Here is a 19,123-nt window from a genome sequence, read left to right as displayed (position 1 = left end):
TCCCAACACTTTTTGTATTGTGGCAAACATTATCTTTTCTTGTGGGGGATCAGATGCCTTTTTTTTTCCATGTTAGTGTGCTGCTGGGTATGTGGCCCATGATGGGAATAACAGAGTTGCACAGTCAGCAGAGGAGCACTCAGTATTTTGATGCCTGCTACAAAATGGAGGCTCCTGCTCTAAGTTACTTGGTGATGTAATTGCTCTTCTTGCAGAGACCAATTTTTTTACTTTGGTGTATGAGGTCTTTTAATAGGATAGAAAAGTACAAGGTGTTTTTTGGGCCAGGTTGGCTCTGACTTGACTGGATCCTTTAGTTTTTGTGATACATAGACAGTTGGGGATGGTTAGGAGCAGAGATATAAAATCTCTGAACTTGCTGCTGCTGAAGCAGCAGGATTGTTGTCACTCTTTGAACTACACTGCTTGATTGCTATTTTTTATTTTTAATACAAACAACACCTTTCTGGTGGTGTGACTGATAGCCAGTTTTGAAGGAGGGATGCTGCTGCTCTTGCAGGAGCCTACGGTCAGAAGGGCCAGAGAGTGGCAGCAGGTGATTGATCCGTGTATTCAGTATACAGCTGCTCTTCCTTGAAATGATATCTGGAGAGAGGTTTTGCTGTTTGACAGTTCAGTACTTCACTTTGGAGCCAATTTGTGCTGTAGATCAGGGAGATGAGAGAGAATTTCATTAGTAGGGAACCAGTCATTCCAAGCAGGCTGTGCAGCACTTGCGTACTGCCTTGGTCTCTTCCCTTGACCATGAGGACCATGGATGAAATAGCAGGAGCTCTGATTTGCAGTAGGAAGCTCACTCTTGATGTGCTGCAGGGCCCTTTCTGTGCATAGCCAAGATCCAGCTGTTCCCCTTTTAAGGTCTAAAAGCAGATGAAATGAGACTGCAGGGAAATTGAGCAGTTTAATCCAAGACTGTGCATCTGCAGACCTTGCTGACTTGTTGAATACCCTTGCATGAACCCTGCCGTGCCCCGTTCGTGACAGGGCTGAACCTTAAGCTGGGCCAGGATCCCGGTATGAGGAGTGTCATCTTCTTGCAGTCTGAGAGGCATCTTTGAGAGCATGTCACACATGGAGATTGCTGTTTAGTTACCATCATCTTTTAAAACATGTGTACCAGGAAGGGCAGAGATACTATCAATTTCAGCCTTTACCTAGAAAGGAGATGCCTCAGTGGTGCAGGCTAGCTTGTGCCTGTGACTGAAGATAACCCTTTGGCTGCTGACTGCTCTTTATGAGGGTGTCTTTTTGGCTTTCTTTCACTCACTGTAGGCTTAACTGTTTTCTGAAGGCTTCTCCATATATTGTGTGACCAGCAAATATCTTATGTCTTTTGAATCTAGTGATATATGCAGTGGAAGATGGTAAGTCCATTTTTGAGCATGGTTATGGGTTTAATGGCCCTATAAATTTGTTTCTGAACAAGTGTCTCATATGTGATTTTGATTTCCTTCAAAATTTACTGCAGAATTTTCATTACTGCCTGAAATTCTTTTTCAAAAAAATTCTTTAAGTGAGAGCATAGCTAAAGTCCTAAAGACATGATCTTCTAGCACTATGAAAGTCATAATAACCCCCAGTACATGGATGACATGCAGATGAGAGCTGAATAAATGAATGCATTTTCTGTTATGTCCTAAACCTGTTTTCTAGACAATGTTATTTGTGCTAGTGATGGCCAAGTTGTATACATCTGCTAGCATCCCACAGAGACCCCAGCAGAGCTGCCAGCAACCAAGAAATGCCTGAGTAAATTTACCTACTGAAATTAAGGGAAGGAGTTGTGGGGAGAAAGGACAGGCTTTCATGCTTTCTCACTTGACCAGGCACTGGTTGAGCTTTTGGGTTTGGTGATCTTGGTTTTTTGCTCTTTCAAGGTGCAATATTAAAAGATTTAAGACCCTGTGGGGTCTTAAAGCAAATTATTTTCTCCCTGGTGTGAGCACTGCACCTGAAAGCCAGAGGCCTCAGAAGAGGTGAAAGCAAAGCATGCGGTAGCTGTGTTTTGTACCTTTCTGAAAAGCTGAGCACCGTTTTACTTTTTAACAGTGTTTTTGCTTGTTTTCAAAGTAAGGGGAGCTGTGTTGATTAATATTTTGAGGTGCTCAGGTGCCTGTTGAAGGCTGGATGGAAAGAGGGCCGAGGGAAGGCAGGTGTTGCAGGAGCTGGAGGGGCAGAACAGGGAGCGGCCCTGGCCCCGTGTGGATGTCTGCCTCTCTTACCCTAGTAGATTTCTCATCCGGATGAATGTGCTCTGAAATATTTATTGCCCTGTTTAAATATTCATCGCTGCAAAGGCAGTGCAGCCTGATGGCAGCAGCAGAGCCTCAAGGGACAGGGGCTGCAGCAGTCCTTGGCATTTCCTTTCAGTAATATAATAAAAATATGTTTTAAAAAATAATAATAATTGGGCATTCCCCCACTGCAAGATTGACAGGAGCAGTCAGGCGTACGTCTTGGTGTTTCCTCTTTGTGCCAGAGACTTGTGCTTGCTCTCAGGCTCGTATGCTGGGTTGCTGCTCTTGGTTGCCAGATGCCAATGCTTTTCTCCAGGCCTGTATCCTGGAGTGAGCGGCTTTGTTTAGCCTGACACTGTGTGCGTGAAAGGGGATATACAGAAGGGGAGACTGACTAGCTGAAAGGGTTTAAGTGTTGTGTAGCCTCTTCTCTTGTCTTTCTGTAGGTGTGAGCAGACAAACGGAATGAGGAGGGGGAAAAAAAGGACCTTTAATGCGTTTAGCTGTGGAAGGTGGAGGTCTGTTGAGAATCACGGAGGGGTAAATTTCGCTGGAACTGATGCAGTAATATATTAGTGGAGATGCAGATGCTGACAGGCATGCCACTGAAATGAGACACTCATTTATCAATTTAAGGTTTATCAGTTTAGCTTCAGTAAAGTACAGCAGCTTAAAAGTGGGATGACCAGTAATATGCAGTAGTTTAATGTGAATACTTGGTATATCACTGTTGTTAAACCCACGCATGTGACCAAGGCATTGATGCGGTGGTGACAAGGGAGAGCAACATGCTTCCAAAGATGCTGCTGAGCATGGGGGCTGTAGGAGCTGAATTAATGACACCCAGGCCAGGAGGAGCCATCTGAAAGGTGATGAAATGCACTGCTGACCTCAGGCTTCACCTTTGAGTCATACGGATGGCCTGCTTAGGGGAGAAGTCAATGCTGGTTTGTGGTTACAGCAGGAATTTGGTAAACATACGTTAGCTGGAAGGCCTGGGGGAAAGAGGCTTTGGAAGGATTTTATAAGGAAGAGGAAATATTTCCTGAGATACTATGAAGGCTTACATGGGGACACTAAAAGTTCAGCATAAGTCAAGCAGGTAGTGAGAATGATATATGCTAAATATCCATGTAACTTCTTGTTCTGGGATGAAGTGGCTTTCAGGTGCATTTTCAAGTTGCACTTAATGTAGCGTAACTATGGGCTGCTGTGAGAAGAATAGTCCTCCTCATGTCTCTGCCCTGGATGTATGTTCAGCCTCCTCACTGCTTTGGGCATCGTACTTAGGCAGATACAAAGTGAGACCATTCAGTTTATGACCAAACAGATGACTGTTGTTTGGATTAATTTTCTGGCTATGACTGTGGCATGGCTAGATCTCACAACAGCTGTGGAGGGGAGCAGAGCCACAGCTTCTGAAGCCAGTTGGTAGTTTAATCATATGAGGTGATACACAAAACTGCATCTGTATTTCTCAATAGATTGTTCCTCTCCATAAGGTGAAGTCTTTTTACTTATAAATTCCCGCTGCTTTGTTTAATCTGCTTTAATTCACATGCATTATTTCTACCAGCTCTTTACTTTCCAGAACTGTCCTATAGATCTGGCTTTAGATCATATCTTCTGACTTGTATGTGTGTTGTGGTCCATTATGTCTCACTCAGGTACTTCTGTTTGCATGTTTTCAGCATGAAGGCATGAAGAGATGGAAAGGACTGAGTCTTCACCAGCTGTCTTAATGACTGTCATTTAGAAATCAGTAAACAAAATAAAATGGTGCCTTTTACCAGAGCTGAATTTATCAGACTCAGCTTCTGGCTATTGGTTTTCTTGATGCCTTTGTTCATTAGATTAAACATTATTAGTGCCTAGTTTCTTTTTTCCACACCATTAATATACTTTCACAAAATAATCAGTTGCCACTTAATTTTGTTTTAAATTATAAGCTAAATAGATTGGGCTTTTCAAGTTTTTCAGTATACATCCATGTGGCTTTTTCCAATCTTGTGGTCATTTTTGTGGCTCTTTCATGTTCCCTTTTGAGTTTTTTATTTCCTTTTTCAAAATGCATATGTGGAAGCATGTGTTTTATTTTTCATCTGGCCGAGGCCACATACCAAAGTAGCAGTGCTTCCAGCATCCTGCTTCTTGGTGATACATTCAAACATCTGTAGTCACTCTCTGTACCAGGCTGCTGCGCTGGTGAGTTGCTTCTCCGTGACCCTCTGCTTTCCAGGACACATAGTGAGGCTTCCTTGAAAATGGAAAACTCCTCCTGAAAAAAATGATTAGCGGGAGATAGGAGAATGCATTGCTGGAATGGAAAGTAACTGCGTGAAGAAACCTGTGTTTTTAAACTGTCAAATTTCTGTTCTCTAGCGTGTGCCAAGTCAGTCACAGATTTCCTCTGCTGTGTACCCTGAGAGCAGCTTGATACAATATTGTTGCCGTGTTACTGAGTCCCATTTGCCTCAGCTGGGGCTGTGCATGTCTCATCCCAGTCTACTGTACTGAATTCTGACTGTACTGCAGGATAGGCCAGTAGCAGTAAAAATGTGACAGGGCTGAGACGTTTAGCTGCTTGCATTAAAAAACAATCCCCAAGAGAAGCTCTGGGTTTGTGTTTAAGTATGCTGTATACATCTTGTCCCACACCTTTGTTCCATAGTCATGTCCGAACGTGCGGCTCCTCACTATGGTTTCTGCCAGCTCTGCCTTTCTTTCTGAGGCATTCAGCGTTCTCCAATTGATTCCAGATGTGCTCTCCCCTTCCTGGCACTTTCTCCCTTCCTCCTCCTCCTGTGCTGGCAGCAGAGGCAGGGCTGCTTTTTCCCTGTGAGGTGCTGGAATTAGTGCAGGCAGGCAGGAGGACTTTCCTGCTGGCCACTGAAACCGGGGGAGCTGAAGGGACCTGTGGAAGTGCTGTATAAGTAAAGCTGCCTGATGGGGCTGTGAAGTTTGTCCATCCTCCCCGAGCCAAGTCAGCTCAGAGCAGCACCTCTGCACAGCTCAGTACTGACTTCAGCTCATACCCCTCACAGCAGGGGAGAAAGGGGACAGAGAAGCCTGATGCCAAAAGCAATCTTCAAAATCCTTTCTGGAAGAGTGCTGGATATAAGGAGAGATCTGGAAGAGCTGTGTCACATAGTAACAGCTTTGAAAAATTCCTGTGACTAAAGTAGATACAAATCTTTCTAAAGGGCTGAATGAGCTTGGTGAGGATTTAAACGTTCTGGAAAGTAGTTTGAGGTTGCAGGAATAACTCTCCATGCTCACTGAGATTTGGTGATGTGCTTGTAGATACAGGGCAATAGTCCCATTTGCAGAGCAGGAACATGGGATGAGAAATTGCTTATCAGTCCAGCTCAGGTACCTGACTGGGTTTGGAGAAGCAGATACTGGTTTTTAAAAATATGTGACCTGAAGAGCTGCTGTCTTCCTTGAAACAAAGCCATCTGAAATGAACAGTCTATTCGCAGAATTAGCTGAGATGACAGTAGCTGTGACACTACCCTGACAGCCTGGTCAAGAGTTATCATGGGACCAGGTGGCATTTTCTTCCTTGTTATATTTCCATGTTCTGCAGACCTTTTACTGAACAGCACCAGGAACCACTGGTCAGGAGTAAGGCAGAAAACCAACACAGACAGGTCCTCTGTGCCATTTTGGAGTTGTGCACATGAGTGCCCAGGTGCTCTGCTGCAACCATGGTGGACTCCTGAAAGAGCAGTTACTACACTCCTTCCCCACCACTGGTCTCTGGTTCCTGCTGCCTCCTTGCATGAGGATCCACAGTCATGCACCTGTGAGTGTGATCCGTTTGCTAATCTGCTGAAAAGCTAACTGCAGTTAGTTTGGATTTAAACATACGTGACACATCTGCAGCACACTGTTTTCTTAGCTATGATTCATTAGAATTCTGGGCCAAAAGAAGAAACTTAACCCTCTTTGTCTGACAGTAATCTCACTTGTGTGGGAGATGCTTCTACCACTCTGGGTGCCTGCTAATTAACGTATGACTAGATTCATAGTATTCTGAGACTATTTTCACTCTGATTTGTTGAAAGCTAGTTGTCTTATGGATTATTTTTTTTCCCCCAAGAACATTTGACTATAAATGTGAAGTGGAAAATATTCACTTAGATTACTGCTGAGGTGGGAGGAACACAGCCAGGGTAGGTGCTAAAGGACTGATCTGGAACAAAAAAATGAGCCTGAGTCTCTCTCTTACTTGATGGCTTTCCTGCTGAGGATGTATCTATCCTGGTGAGTTTTTCCTTTGTTCCACACCCTCACCCCTTCCACCCTGATAATTCGCAGAGGTAGTTTCATTCCTAATATGGAATGGAAACAGATGTTGAGAACTTGATGTAGTCTCTTGAAGCAATTCTCTCTTTCTAATCAACCCCAGAGAGTGTGAATTGATTGAAAGAGTTTGTTGGGACACCTTTGTGTCTGTAACATCGAACCATTTTATTTTTTTGGGATAGGTAATAAAGTAAATTTCAAGAGCAGAAAATAAGTGCTTTTTTAAAATCTGGAAGGTATGTTTCAGGCTGGTAAGTAGATGTGGCTCTGGGCCTTATTAGTGTTGTGTAACTCTAAAGCTTTGGCTGTATTTGGCTCTGTATTCCCGAAGAGGGAAGCCTCTTTGCAGGTTGCCCAGGGGCTTCTTAATTAAGCATGTATGCATTCAGCACCTAGAGTCTCCATTTGTGCATTGGTGTAGAGCAAAAGTTGACCATTACTGGAAATAATGACAGCATGGGAGATGAGTAAGTGCTTCCTGTGTATAAGAGTAAGATAAGACTATGATTTTCTTTCATCCTTTCCTACAAAAGAGGGGCTTGAACTTATTCTCCATGAAGTTCTTAAATGCATTTTAAAAAAAGAAAAAGGCCAGCTGTTTTACTTTACAGAATGGTTTTTGGTGGTCTGGAATGATAGAGTGTATATTGGAAGATAACTTGTTCTTCCCTTGCTTTATATATCTAGAAGAAGGAGGGGCAAGATTAGATAATCTAGTGCAGGCTTGCATCGGGATGGTAAAGAAAACATGCCTTTAAATGGTTAGCTAGGTGCAAGCTTGAATGCAGTCATCTTTTTTTTTTTCTTTTTTTCCTTTTTTTTTTTTCTCTGGTGGAAGATTAGATTATTTAGGCTTAAGTTAACCTAATGCAAAAAGCGTCACCTAAAATGCTTATATCCAATTTAAATTTAAAAAATGATTAATACATATAAACTTTCCTCTGTTTTAACAGCACTAGCATAAAACTCCACCAAACTTCTGCAAAACTACCTAAAGGTAGAACACTGGTTTTGGGAGAATTCAGGAGGAATTGCTCTTGTGCCCATGGTGGTAGAGTCAAAATCCAGCATCCTTTTCTGTTACCCCAATATGTTATAGATCAAATGAAGATCATGCTCTAGACGTGCAGATGAAATACAAAACCTCTTATTACTGTGTTCCTTTTCAAAGTTCTTTTATGATCAACCCACATCAAGAAAAAGTGTTGATTTTATCAGTCTGGGTCGCCAGCCATGCCAGTCTTGCTCTCTGGAGTAACAGAAATGCCTTTGTAGTGTGGACTGTGGGTTGTCGAGTTAGGGTCATGTACCCCTCTGAATTCAGGAACAGGTTTGTACAAAGATGAAGAATACAAGATGGTTATATCCTTTGCATATATCCTTTTCACTTACAAACTTCCTTTCCATGGGCATTTTACCCACTCTTCCCATTCAGAAACTAACCTCTAATGAAATGGCCACAACGGCTAAAGTGTTATTACTCTGCATCTTCATAAAAAAAGCTTGTATGATGTTTGAGGGCACCTGCAGGGTTCACATGGCCAAGTCACTCTTGTGGTATGACTGGGGTGTTGGAAAGCCATCATTTCATCCTTTGCCTTGTGTTTGAGTATCTTCATGACACTAAAGAGCAAAAGCACAGTTTTTAAAATCAAGGCTTAGTTTCCACATGGTGTGAGAACTACCAGTGTAGGTTGGGGTTTACCTCTGGCGTAATGCCCCAGCCTGTGGTTTTCTGGAAGGGATAATGCTTGAGTTCCTGATGGGTCTTGGAGCATCCCTCATGCTGCTTTGTATCCATTTCCATTTGTGAAGTAATTTCTTGCTGATATGTTTGTTTTCATTGGGCAAATTGTGGGATTGCCTGGGGAGAGGGTTAATGCATGCTGGAGACTGGCTCCCAGCAGCCTAAGCTCATCCAAGTGCTGGTGCTCATGGCCCTTCCCTCCCCAGCTTCTCCACCCCCTTTCCTTTCTGGCTCTAGTTCTCCTCCAGCTCTGTGCCAAGCCATTTCAGCATTCTTAACTGGGAACAAAACTAACCTGACATTTTTTTTTCCTGGGATATGTGCTGAAATAGCTCAGTGGAGGATGGATGGAGTGCTGTGGCTGGCAGGAGTGCACAGCTGGAGGCAGGACAGCAGCAGCTCCAACCAGAGACCCTCTGGAACCCTGGTCAAGAGCTCAAGTCCCACTGGGGCTCCTGCCAGAGGAGCCCTGACAGGGAAGACTGATACAGAAACCTTAATTTATGTTCAGCTGTGAGAAGGGGGGTGGGGTGGGGCATGTTCTTTATTATTCTCTTGCTCCTGGGCAGCAGTGTTGTATGTAGGCCCTTTCTCTCTTGTCTGGATACAGCTGGGGAGCAGGGCTTGGTGTCTTCTGCTGGAGTTGTTTGCCTCCCTGACAGGAGGCTGTGACCTGGGTTGGAGGAGGGACAGTGCAGTCACTGCATCTCCCTTGCTCACGAGGATCCCTTTCATGTGGAAGCTGAGGGCAGGCAGCGGCTCCAGGTTGAATGGTCATGCCAGGCTCTTCAGATCCAAACTACAGACATTTTTGCTGTTTAGAAAAGGGTTTAGGTTAGTGCAGAGAGCAAACAGTTGTAGGCTGGAACACACTGATCTTCACAAGCAGGTTAATTGCCTCCATTAGCTGCAACTCAGTTGCTTCAAGGTTTCATAAATGAGTTCAGTAAAAGCACACCTATTAGAAACCCCATTCCACTAATAGCCATATACTCACATATATCCCAATAATTTAGAGGTTACTAGAGTTGAGAGGCAAATTTAAGAGATTATTTGATGTTTACATGCAGTAGCATTTCTCTGCGCCTTTCTCTGATGCTTGTGACTGGCAGCAGGGTTATGGATGGTACAGACCATTCACCTTGTGGCAGTTTGCATGGAAATGTCTATATAGAAATTGTACCAGTTTAGCTTTACCAGGATTATAATTTTTATTTGGTTGGTTATGCTTTAATATCTACGCATATTATAGCGTACCAATACAGAAGGGATCTGAAGCTGCATTGTTATAAGGCTCCTTTCACATCCATGTAATTATACCCATTTCTATAATGAACAAAACAAAACCAGCACTTCACAGAATAGACTGATCTTTGACAGGTTTATGGAAGTAAGAGGCCTTTGTGTGTTGCTGGTGTTCGCTCTTGGTGCTCAAGTGCTGTGATCTTGGATCACCACCTGCTGTCTGCTGAAAGAATTCATCCGATGTCGCATTTGCTGAACCACATTGCTTCTCATTGAGACATTGTCCCCAGCTCCCACCCTTTTGCAAGATACCTCTGCGTGCGGTTACTTACTGTTCCTCTGCTTAAGGTTTGTTAATTAAGTTAAAGCTTTGTCCCCATTAGGGATTTTTCAGTGTTTTATCTAACTTGTTTTTTAAACAAAATGTGGGACAGGTTTGTACTGAGCTGTCTAGGCAAAACTCTCACTTAAGGAAGTTGGCACCTGTAAGGACATGACTGGACTTTTGTAGGGCTGAGAATAGGGGCCCAAAAGGGAAGCCCAGATATGGGTATCCCATATCCCTCTTGTGCCCTGAGGGCTCTGGTGCTGGTGAATCAGATGTCAACATTTTGCAGAAGGGGAGCTGCTTTAAATTCCTACCTGATCTGGATGAGTGATTTCTGTGGAAGCAGAGCAACAGCATGAATAGAAAACATAAGAATTGCTAGTTTTCTTTGAACTATAGGTTACTTTTTTTTTTTTTTTTTTTTTTTTTTTTTTTTTTTAGGGAGGATATATTAATTACACTGAGTTCCAGTTTCACTGAACAGCCTTTCCCAGTTTGGTGAGCATGGGATGGCAGATAGTATAGTCAGTGCATGGCAACATAAACTCATGGAGGAAGTCAGTTAACCTGGAACTGCCAAAATTATTCCTGCAGCCCAGGGTCTCTCAAGCTCCTCTCCTGGAGACTGCCAGCCACCCTGTATTGTGGCCGAGAGAAGTGTGTCTCTGTTTCTGAACATTAGTTAACATTTATTTAATTCCATGACACAAGTTGAAGACAGCAATAGTTTTTGTGGGGAGCTGCAGCCAGGCTTTCCAACTCCTGTGATGGCATCCTTGTGTGTGTTTGGGGATGGTCACTACTCTTGGACATAACCATCTCAGTCTGTTGTTGCATTTGAGTCTATGTTTAAGAGAATTTCAGGAGCTAAAACAGGCAGGACTAGCAATGCAGGGAGGTATGTTGTCAAGATTGGATAGACAAAATACTTTCATTTGAGTCTCTCCTACATACGGACCTTCACCAGGAAGTTTCAGGGCTTCTCCATGTTCTTTGTACCTCCTGAGAAGCTGGAAAAGCAGCCCCTATGCCTGCAGGATTTTCCCTGATGGGTTAGAAGTAGGGAAAATTAGTTCAGGTTCTATGTTTGAAGATAATTGGATTTTTTTTTTTTCTTTTCTGTGTTAATTCTTGAAAATATTAAGTGTTGTGTAAATGTTGAAATTTGGTAGAATAACAGAAGAGGTAGAATCTCCTCTGGGTTTGGAGCATATCAGTATGCTGTGAAACCTGTAGAGATCTCATTAGGAGTCCTTTTCTGTAGACACAAGTGGAAACAGAAAAAAGAGTAATTCTAAAGCATCAAAGGAAATTAAAGTTACCAAAAAAAAAAATTCACATGGGAAACGTACATAATCATATCAAGAGAAAAATAAATTGAGGTACAGATACTCCATGAGATTATGAAACCTGGAGAAGCATAGTGGTGATAGATTACAGATAACCTGAGACATTAAGGATAAATTTCTAATAAAAAACCCTGATTTTGGGTGCATTTGGGGGGAGAGTAACAATGGTATTAAAAGCACTTCATTCTGCACAAGAAATCCCTTATTTGAAAATCTTAGGAAGGTCAGAGAGAAGTAATAAGTAAAGTTACCAGGATCTTTTGTCTTGTGAGGTGTGATTAAGTTCAATAAATATGTATTACCAAAATGCCCCAAGCAACAGAATAGAGAGCATTTTTCATCCTTCAAACAGTTGTAGATAATTGAAGAAGGGAGAGAAAATATTTAAAAGGTTGAAATGTGTTTAAACTGGAAGAAACAGTATTAACTGAGGAATAAAAACATTGAAAATAAGACTATATAAGATTTATGGGCTGGCATTTTAAGTGGTCTAAGGGTGAGATTAAGCAAAATGCTGGAATATGTCCTTTGGGGAGCAGCCCTGCACTGTTGAGAGGACAGCAAAATGGGTTTTGTTTGTGGCTAATTAGCATTCTCTTCCTTCTGTCCAGAGTACTATGGGCTTGTAAATCTAGCTTGTTCAAAGAAAATTGGAAATAGTTTCTGTTACTGGATCTTTCCTGGGGTTACCCTACCAATTTTGGAAACTTAAATCAGAAATCGGTCTCATAGCTAGTTCTGTTTTAAACATGAGGAATGTGGAGACAGCATGGACTGTATGGAAACACGCAATTGGATATAATGAAACACTGTAAGTGAAAGAGCTTGAAAAGGAGACAGATGGACTGGAATGGTCATGATGGGATAAATAGTTTGAGTAGGTGAGTGATGGGGTTGCTAATACCTGGTTTGCGGCAGGATAGCCATTGTTTAGCTTCTCGTCCTTCCTGTTTGTAATAAAGTTTGCCCTGCAGATCTTGATTATGGTTTAGGTTGAGTGAGAAGCTCCTTGCTTTGAAGCAGAGAATGGCAGGGGAGCCTGCCTTTGGCAGGGGCATGGGGTGAACACCTGTCCTGCTTTCAGAAAATGTGCTTGCTATGTGAAAAACCTCTGCAGAGCTGCTAATACACAATACAGGTTGCAGTGGGTCAGGGGTGTGTGTGCAAGGAACTGGGCACTGGCTGTGGCTGGTGTACTTGCCTGAATTTTTCTTTCTCAGGTAAGTCTGTGGAGTTTTGTGTTTCTGCAGGCAGCAAGGCTTTGCAGTTAATGAACCTGTCTGGCGCAGGCCAAGGCTGCAGCTCAGCTTTTCTAAGTGGTATTGAATGCCCTTCCCTCTCCTTCTGCCCAGCTGTGGGAGCACATGGCCATGTGGCCCCCATGGGAGGCAGACCAGATAGTCTAATGTCAGAGCAAATTTGGGATTCAGCCAGTGTCTGAATGACCCAGTGCTGGCTGGAGGTGTGCAGCATTTATCATTGTTTCCTTTGCCCGGAAGGGAAAGCTGCAGGTAGGTTGATAAAGGGACTGAAATGTTTGTCTGGGTTCACTGGAGGTCTGTGAGCCCCTGCATGCTCTCAGCTGAAAGGCTGCTTGGTAATTCCCACTCTGCCTTTCCTATCTGCAAAATAAGGTCTGCTTCTCTTTTACTCCATTGATTTAAGCATGGTGGTGTCAGAATAGGCTTGAGCACCTTTGGGCTTTGTGGAGGAGGACCCAGGGCTGGAACAGCAGCCAGAATTTAAAATCAAGGTTGGAGGGAGTGAACGTGCTCCAGGCTTGTGTTCTCAGTGTGGATCCAAACAGCTTTTTGGTGTCTTCTGCACAGATGGCACAAAGCAAATGGGATGTTCCAGCAACTGATACTTAAGCACCCATGCTCTGTACTCAGTGCTGTCAGAGCAAAGGAGGGGGCTGTTGCACAGATCTGTTTTAAAATTAGTACTTATTTTCTCTCACTCTAATACAACAGAGAAGAGTGTACTCTGAACCACATCATATGCTTGCTTGAGAGCATAGCCATGAGGGCCAGTCTTAGAGGAGATGGACCCAGATATGGTACTTCTGGGCATTTAAAAAACCCCTGTTCTCTCTGTTTCATTCTCCATTCCAGTGTTTCAGTGCCTGTTCCCCCTTCCAAAGTAATGCCTTACTGTGCATAAAACCTTGTGTGAGATTAGAGGAGTTTGCAATTTGCAAGCCCCAGAATTTGTTCTCTATATGCCACCTGGTAGTGAGAAAGTTGCCCCCAAAAGACTAAGAAAACAGTGTCATGGCTCAGAGGAGTGATGCATGCTCTTTTTGACAGAGAAGATAGTAGAAGACTGCAATATTATTGTGACTGTCATGTGAAACATTGTGTATATCATTTCTCAGGCTGCTATTCTGATTCATCTTCTGTAGTATAAAGCTGTTTTCTCCTTTTCCCTCTCTTCAGGGTAACCAGGAGCCAGCAGCAACTCCTGATGCAATGGTGCAGCCATTCACCACAATCCCATTTCCGCCACCCCCACAGAATGGGATTCCCACAGAGTATGGGGTGCCACACACTCAGGACTATGCCGGCCAGACCAGCGAGCACAATCTGACGCTCTACGGAAGCACGCAGCCGCATGGAGAGCAGAGCACGAACACAGCCAACACACAGAATGGATCCCTTGCAGTAAGTGCAGAAGGGTGCAGAGCAGCACAGTGCTTTGGGAATAAGCAGCTGTTGATTGAATTGCTGACTGTTTCTTAAGAGTATGCAGCAAACCAGCCATAGACCTGGAAAGGTGAAAATTACAAACAAAACAGAGCTTCTGACCTTCCATTACTAGGTTCCTGTCTTTCCCCTTTTGAGTGTTCCCCTCATAAACAGGTGTCTAAAAAGAGCAGTAACTTTTTTACATGGTGGCTGTTTTGCCAATTATCAGGCCTAGGATAAAGGACACAGCCAGCATAAAGATGAACCAATAACCAAATTGTATTTGATACAAAAGGGTCAGTACATGGGTGAGTGCTGGGGGTACAAACAAGTCAATCAGATTATATATAATTGACATCAATCCCAGTGACCCAACAATGAGACCACATGACCAACAATGGGTGGAATAAATGGTGAAAGGCAGTTTCCCATAGAAGGGACAGGAGACAACCAAGTCAACAGGCCAAATACATAAGACCAAGGAAGCCACATACTGAATCTCTACACAGCCCATGTCTGCAAAGGCCAGACCTGGCTGGAGCCCAGTTCCAACGAGGCAGGAGGTCCTTCCCCAACAGGAAGCTCTGCAAAGTACATCCACCTCACAAACGGACACTACCCCTTCCTGCAAGTGGTCCCAGCTTTTATCCCTAAGTGGGACACCTGACCTTTGGTTACTTAATGTGGGACACCTGGGGCTCCTTTACCTAATGGCTCTCCCTGCAAGGCAGCTGCACCCTGGAGGGAAGCTTAAAGGTAAACTCACCCACCCCTTTGTGAAGGGCTGTGGGAATCACCCAATATGTCACTCTTAATTTGGGGCTTGGGGTGGAAACCCCAGCATTTCACTTGGCCCCTTGACATATGGGTGGACTACAGTCCTCACAGTAGCATTGTCTGAAGACAGTTCTTTACAAAAGTGTTAATTACCTTGTGTTAATTGGCAAACAGTTGAAATGACTGTGATGGAGTCAAATTCTGGAAGGTTGGCTGTACAAAGGATTGCCCATACATTGTAGGTGTAATCCTAATGTGGTTTTGTTTTCAGGAAGTGAACAGACAGAAAAATATTATTCTTTGATTTTTTGAAGATGGCAGGGAGCTTCAGAGGGCAAAGATAGGAGAGGACCTCTCAGCTACTGGACATCCATTTGCCAGACAAAGATTTTCACCTTTATATTTTTTTGCTTTCTTCTTCCTGTGGCCTGGAACTGGCACTGGGCAACATGCTGGCAGATTATCCCAGGAAAAGCTTGATCCATCCCTTAAGCCACTTGTTCAGACTTAATTTCCTAACAAAGAGCCTTATGGTGAGAGCCTTTGGTGCTCAGAGGTGGACTTAATCTGTTAATGCTTTCAGTTTTACTTGTAGTTGGGTGTTTGGCTCATAGAGGTTATTTTTTTTCCCCCAGTAAGTACTGAGTGAATTCAGTGCCAACGATGGGAAGAAGTGATAGTGCCAGCTTGAGAGTGCATGGTTCCCGGCATGTGCCTCTGCTCCTTTTGCAGTGGGCAGTGGCTGCATGGCTGACACCACTGGTTGCGGCTTTGATAAGATATCTTTGAGTTCATCCTGGGAACACAGCAACTTCAGCATCTTGAAGAAGAAAGAGTATGAATTGCGCACAGTGCATGAAAGGAACTTCAGGTGCCTCAGCAAGCACAAATATAGATGAGAAGAGATCATACTGGAAATAAAACCTAGAGCTAGTGCAGTGTGCAGAAATACAAATCATCATTTTAGTACCAGATTGTCTGATGTTGTTCCAACCTGTAAGATCTGGGCTGCCCATCTCCAGCAAACAGCTATCTCGAGCACTGCTGGTTGGATGGGAAAGCTGGAAATAGGGTGTAAAATAGGGCAGTGGCTTTCCCCGTGTACTTTTGCTGTTCCCATCCTTGCCCAGAGGTTAAGAGCGTTTCTTTTTAGTGGAAATGATGTGAGCCTTGACCTTGGATGCAAGCTCTTGCCAACTCTCCTTCTCTTCTTCCATATTAGGAGCCATCTCCATGGCGCTGCGGGGCCAAGCTCTGTGTTTCATCAACTAATGCCGGCTGTGAGGAGCCCACAGGGTGTGGGGAGGCTGGCTAGCCTGCGAGGAGGCACTGGGAGCCGGTCTGTGGGGGAGGGAGTGTTGCTGGGAGACAGCTGGGAGGCAGTGGTGTTGCCAGGAGGCTGCAGAGGGAGCCTAACTGCCAGGGGTTATCCAGGAAACAGGCTGAATAGCACATAAAGCTTGTGCTGACTATTGGAAACAGGTGGGCATGTCTGGTCTGACCATTTGATGTGGTTAAATATGTGCGAGCTGAGTGTGCAGAGTTGGTCTCACAAACCATAAATAGCCAGGAAAGGGTAAGGGCGCAGATGTATGCGTTGCTGCTGCTATGGCTGGACTGATCAAACCCAGAAAATCCCAGATGGTGGCATGTGAAGAAATCCAGGGGAAGGGGGAAGGTTCCTCAGCCATGGGCCTTTCACATGCACAGGGTCCTGGATCTTGTGATTCCTTTATCTTTCTGTCCAGGACTCCTGTATGAAGTTATTTTGAATCTGTGGGCTTCCTTGGGATGTAATTGCTTGTAACTTTTCTCCTTCTCAGTACACTGATGATTGATGTAGGAACTAGGGGAAGGAAGAAGGCTTAGTAGTTACTCAAGATAAAGCGTGCTATTAAAAAATAGCAGAGCGAGTTGGTTATTTTTGAATATCTACAGCTCATGTCAAGAATCTTGTCCATCATATACACTGGTTATTGTTTGTTTGACATACATGTTCAGTCCATGTGGACTAGACTGCTGTACTTGAAGGCATCTTTTCCTTTCACCATTTTGTTGTCTTGCTCAAACAACAATGTTATCTTTAGTACAGCAAAAAGTCGTAGTGGGTGATGTATGATCTTTCCCTCCCATTATTGCAACTGACAAGCACAACTGCTGTCATGTGTGTGAAGGTGATACCCGAAACCAAACAGCTGGTGGATTTTTTAGCTGCTGACTTGAAGCCTGTGCTCCCATGGGATGATTCAGAAATTTCTTCACCCAGACAGATAAGGTCTCTCTTTGCTTTTAAGAACAAGGCCTGTGCTTGGTCCAGTTGGCAGGACAGAGTGAGAACACTGTGTGGGAGCACCTTTTCATAGAAACTTGGCAGATTTTGGCAGGCAAGTCAGATTAAATGATCTGAGATTAGTGGTGGTATCTGAGTTAATAGTGGTCTGGAAGCCTGACATCAAACATCAGCAGTGAATTTAAGTAAAATAATGTTTGAGAGTCAAAGTCTATGCCTTCCTATGTAGTCTAAGAGCTCTGAGCAATGGGGCATGACTGATAGTGTCATCAGCTAAGGACGAGCTTTGTTCTGGAGGTCTGAGTGTAGTGGAAAGCATTCAAAGCTCTCAGAGCAGGAGCATGGAAAAGAAATTGGCACAATAGGTGGCGTGTAATACAAACAGCTTAATATTTTGGAATCTTTTTTTATTTTAGGATCAAGCCTCATCTGTGGGGCTTTGTTTCTTGCTTGGCATGTGGGTCTCCTGGTCTTCATCTCCAAGTATCTGTCATTTCTCTTGATACTGTCCCAAAGCTCAGCTGAAAGACCCAGATTAAAAATAGACTGAGGTAACAGACCATATTTGGCCTACTTGGTCTGCCTGTTGCAGACAGTCTCTTAAACCTCTGACGCTCTGCATTTAACTTCCTATGGTGCTGGGCCACCTGGTTTCTTCCCTCTTCCCCTGTTTCTTAGTTTACATTAGTGTGCTTATCCCTAATGGAGACACCCAGCACAGATAGCTGCAAGTGGAGATGCTAATTAGGCTTGCAGTACCTCTGTCAGATGGGGTGATCTAAAGATTCACTGCTGCCAGAAAGGACAGATCTGGCTCTAAGTGCAAACTCTCACTCCCGCTTACTGGCTCTGGCATTCCTTATGTGAGCCATTTTAATTCACTGACCTGGCAGAAAGCTGTCCAGTTCTTTTGCAGGGTTAATGAATTAGAGCAGCTCTTGGAGGGATTCAGCAAGTGCTGTTGTTGCAAGGTGAGCGTATGGAGTGCACGGCCAGAAGCTGAGAGCAATTGTCAGCTCTCTGCATCTCCTGGTACTCTACTGTGGAGGGAAAATTAATCATCTGCTGAACTAAAAAAGGTTGCTTGATAGTAAATGCAATGCACTTAATACTGTGAGCTGATTATTCAACTCGTTTCTCTTGTTAATGTCAGATGCAAGAAATTGTATGTCTGTATAGATTATGGAATGAAGCTGGAGGTATAGAAGTAGAGGAATAAGTTTATGTAAATTACTTTGCATGAAAATGGCAGGTGCTGTCACCTTGGTGTTAGGTTGTCATGAACCAATATAAAGCATTATTTAATTACAGAGCATTGTATCTCTTGGCTTCTTGATGTGCCATACTGAAATATCTTTAATTCGTCTGCTATACTATAAGGGATGTTGACTTTGTGATTTGTTAAAGGAGACAGATCTGTGGTGGGGGACCCCTATGTGTTGTGTTCAGAAGCAAGATAAGGAAGCTGCTTGGTCATCAGGCTGTGCCATATACATCTAGCAAGGGTTTGGAAAGAAGGGAGACAAATGGCACCAAGGTTCCTCAGATGACTTCTGTAACACGTGGATGATGTTATAATGATGACTTTCCCTTGGGATTTTCTTGCCTAGTCTGAGATTGCAGAATTTTCCTCTGTAATTATTTTTCATCACTTTAGTAATTAAAGCAATTGCTCATGTGAGGTATTTCAGATGAAGAATATGTTTAATGAATATTCTCACTTGTCTTTTGATACTGCTGAGCAGGTAGACACAAGGAAGAACTAGCTTCAAATAAGTTGCTAGCTGCCAGTTGTTTGTGCACCTCAGCTTGGAAATTTCTGTCTTGAGGCAGCAAACTCTGACATTTAACATCAGGAATTTGCTTTGAGTATGAGGCAGATTATTTTATTATTTTGAGTATGAGGCAGATTATTATTTTGAGTATGAGGCAGATTATTGTCAGAAATTGTAGACTTGTGTCTAGTGAGGCAGATTTAAAAATTATTTTGAAAGAGAAATAGAAAATAAATTGGCAGATATCGTTATGTCAGAGTATATAGCTGTCATAATTCTGCATATCTCTCAGGTTATAGCAGATCTGGAAGTAGTACAGGTAAGGATAATAGTGATGATGAAAGGGATGTAGCAGA

General features: G+C 43.4%; 1 protein-coding gene across 1 annotated transcript in view; it reads left to right on the top strand.

Moving 5' to 3' along the window:
• The window catches only part of RBFOX2 (RNA binding fox-1 homolog 2), an 89,425-nt gene that overhangs the window by 20,275 nt on the left and 50,027 nt on the right, over nt 1-19,123 (top strand). The window contains exon 2 of the mRNA XM_026862855.1: nt 13,677-13,901. Coding sequence (XP_026718656.1) covers nt 13,677-13,901 — 225 coding nt within the window. The remainder of the gene's footprint in view (nt 1-13,676; nt 13,902-19,123) is intronic.

Source organism: Athene cunicularia (genome assembly GCF_003259725.1).
Source record: "Athene cunicularia isolate RWA chromosome 1 unlocalized genomic scaffold, athCun1 chr1_part2, whole genome shotgun sequence".
NCBI classification, from domain to species: Eukaryota; Metazoa; Chordata; class Aves; order Strigiformes; family Strigidae; genus Athene; species Athene cunicularia.
The sequence above is the reverse complement of the archived record's forward strand: the minus strand, read 5'-3'. Positions and strand labels throughout refer to the sequence as shown.